Below are 2,759 nucleotides of genomic sequence, written 5' to 3' on the forward strand. Positions count from 1 at the left end.
CTCTCTCTCCCCGTGGCGAGATGTTAACTACTTCGCCTGATATGCAGGAGATTGTGGGTTCGAACTCAACCCTGACGCCTGCTGCTGTATATTTTGAGTTTGCGTGTCTTTCTCTCCCCGTGATCGCATGGATCTTTCCTCCCGATCTTCGGGGTTTTCCCTCCAAATTTAGAACCAACATCATTCGTTTAGAGTAATTTGACTGCTGCTGTACATTGCCACGCAACGATTATCAGCCCAATTCGCCGTGCTATGGTTTGTGTTGGCCAGGTCGCTTCTGAATAAGAGCTACGTAGCTCAGTGGGCTATAACCTGGTAAAAAAAATAGTTTATAATTTAGTTTAATACTCGTGGGAGGAAACCCACGTGCGCGGGGAGGGGGGTAGCTACACTCTTTTCCGCCTACAGATGGAACAGATGGATTATTCACACGCGACCTGCTGCGCCGCCTTCTTGTGCTGAACCTCGCAAAGTGGCGCTGCATCTGCTTCACGTGGCCTGCCGCAAGATGCATACTCTTTGGTTTATTCGGAAAAGTCACGTAGGTAAAAAAATTAACCCGTAAAAACAAAGTTTTTCACTATAAATCCTTTATATGCGTGGCGGCTAGAGTCCTCTCGTCCTCTGGCTTGAGATGGCTGCCACCTATGGGTCAGATGATCGCCTGCCACCATTAAGCAATTGGTAATTAAATATCTTTTTTTTTCCTAAAAAGTGTAAAATTTTGGACATTTTTTTTCACGAAAATTAATTGTCACGCACAACGAGTCTGTGTGGAAAATGTCAGCTCGATTGGATCATGGGAAGTGGGTTAAAAAACGACCGAAAGATTTGCACGGTCATAAGCGCGCAAGCAAGTGAACTTAATATAAAGGATTAAAAAATACATTAAGATAAAAACAAAAAAATTAAATCACGACGATTCGGAAGCAACACAAGCTTCCGTCTTCAGGTGGAACCGTCACAGCTAAATTACTGCATCATTTTTAATTTTTTTTTTACCTACGTGACTTTGCCGAGAAAAAAAACAAAGAGTATGGATCCTTGCAGCCATGAAAACTTCAAATCCAGAATGCCGCAAGATGGTTCTGTCGCACGGCTAACAAAACCCAGCATTTGTTTAAACTCTTCGATTTCACCTAATTAGTGACAAATCTTACGTGGATGCTTATAGCGGACGAATTACAAATATATCACGCCCCATCATCCCATCCCTTTATCCCATTCCCACCATCTCGAACAATCTTCCCATCCTATCATCTCATCCAATCATTAGGTCCCATCATCCTGTCCAATGACCCCATCCCATCACCCGATCTCATCACCCCATCTCATCATCCCATCCCATCATTCCGTCCCATCATCCCATCCCATCACCCCATCCCATCACCCGATCTCATCACCCCATCTCATCATCCCTTCCCACCATCCCATCCCATCATTCCGTCCCATCATCCGATCCCATCACCCCATCTCATCATCCCATCTCATCATCCCATCCCATCATTCCGTCCCATCATCCCATCCCATGACCCCATCCCATCATCCCATCCCATCATTCCGTCCCATCATTCCGTCCCATCATCCCATCCCATGACCCCATCCCATCACCCCATCTCATCATCCCTTCCCATCATCCCATCCCATCATCCCATCCCATCACCCCATCCCATCACCCAGTCCCCGCCATCCCGTCTCAGTAGCGTGGCAGTGAGTCCATGGAGTAGAGTGGCGCCTGGCTGGAGCTCTCTTTGGGCCTCTCCTTGCGGCATGTCCCGCACAGGACGCCCACGAAGCCGATGACGGCCTGCACCAGGCACAGGGCCACCTCCACGGCGCCCACGGCCATCATGATGGAGAAGAGGGAGATGTGCCACTCGACGATCCACACGGGCGCCTTGCAAATGCCCCACAGCGACGAGTTGAAGAGGTAGCTCGTGCTGAGAGACGGCAGGGGGGAGGGGGGGTGGGCGAGAGGCATACGGACACAGGGAGATGAAGCACGGGATCGATTGAGGCGTCTCAAGAGATTCAGGGCGCCACGGTGGCGAGATGTTAACTGCCTCGCCTGGTATACAGGAGGTCGTGGGTTCGATCCCAGAACCTATGAGATGTCATCTCCATCGCCTGGTGTACAGGAGGTCGTGGGTTCGATCACGACCCTAACGCCTTTTGTATACTTGGAGTTTGCGCCATTATGAACCCCCTGTAAGAGAGAGAGAGCCAGACCCAGGGCTCAAACCCAGCATCTCATCTGTGCTGACTCAGTCTTTCTGACACAGCCATGAGCAGAATTTGTATTAATGCTGGAAGAATCCGATGCGCTGTAAAGCTCTTTTCCACAGATGTCCTGGAAGGGGGCGCGGGGTCAGAACGGTACAACGAATAAACACAACACAAACACACGCGAGAGGAGGGCAGCATATAGGAAGGACAAAGAAATCACGTGTACAAAGGGGGCGCCCATAAATGACGTCACGCGATTTTTGACGATTTTTGACCCCCCCCCCTTCGTCACACGACGTCACAAAAAGTCAGACGCCCCCCGCAAAAATAACATCACAAAGCTCTGCCACCCCGCACAAAAAAATAAAACATGCTTCAAATCGCTTTAAACTATTGTCATTGTAGTGCGTATTTAATGTGGCGCTGCACTCTGATGTTGTAGGCGAAAACATTTATTAAAAAGTCTATTTAATTAAGTAGAACGTGTTGTCTATATTTATTTAAAGTTGCGCATTTTGATGTCACGTCACATT

General features: G+C 48.5%; 1 protein-coding gene across 1 annotated transcript in view; it reads right to left on the minus strand.

Moving 5' to 3' along the window:
* Positions 1 to 1,644: 1,644 nt before the first annotated feature.
* LOC133357520 (transmembrane 4 L6 family member 1-like) overlaps positions 1,645 to 2,759 on the minus strand; it is a 5,649-nt gene continuing 4,534 nt past the window's right edge. The window contains exon 4 of the mRNA XM_061575488.1: positions 1,645 to 1,940. Within this exon, the coding sequence (XP_061431472.1) occupies positions 1,697 to 1,940 (244 nt within the window). The 3' untranslated portion in view covers positions 1,645 to 1,696. The remainder of the gene's footprint in view (positions 1,941 to 2,759) is intronic.

This window comes from Lethenteron reissneri, chromosome 58, assembly GCF_015708825.2.
Source record: "Lethenteron reissneri isolate LAM-NWPU_2019-01 chromosome 58, ASM1570882v1, whole genome shotgun sequence".
In the NCBI taxonomy this organism is placed as follows: Eukaryota; Metazoa; Chordata; class Hyperoartia; order Petromyzontiformes; family Petromyzontidae; genus Lethenteron; species Lethenteron reissneri.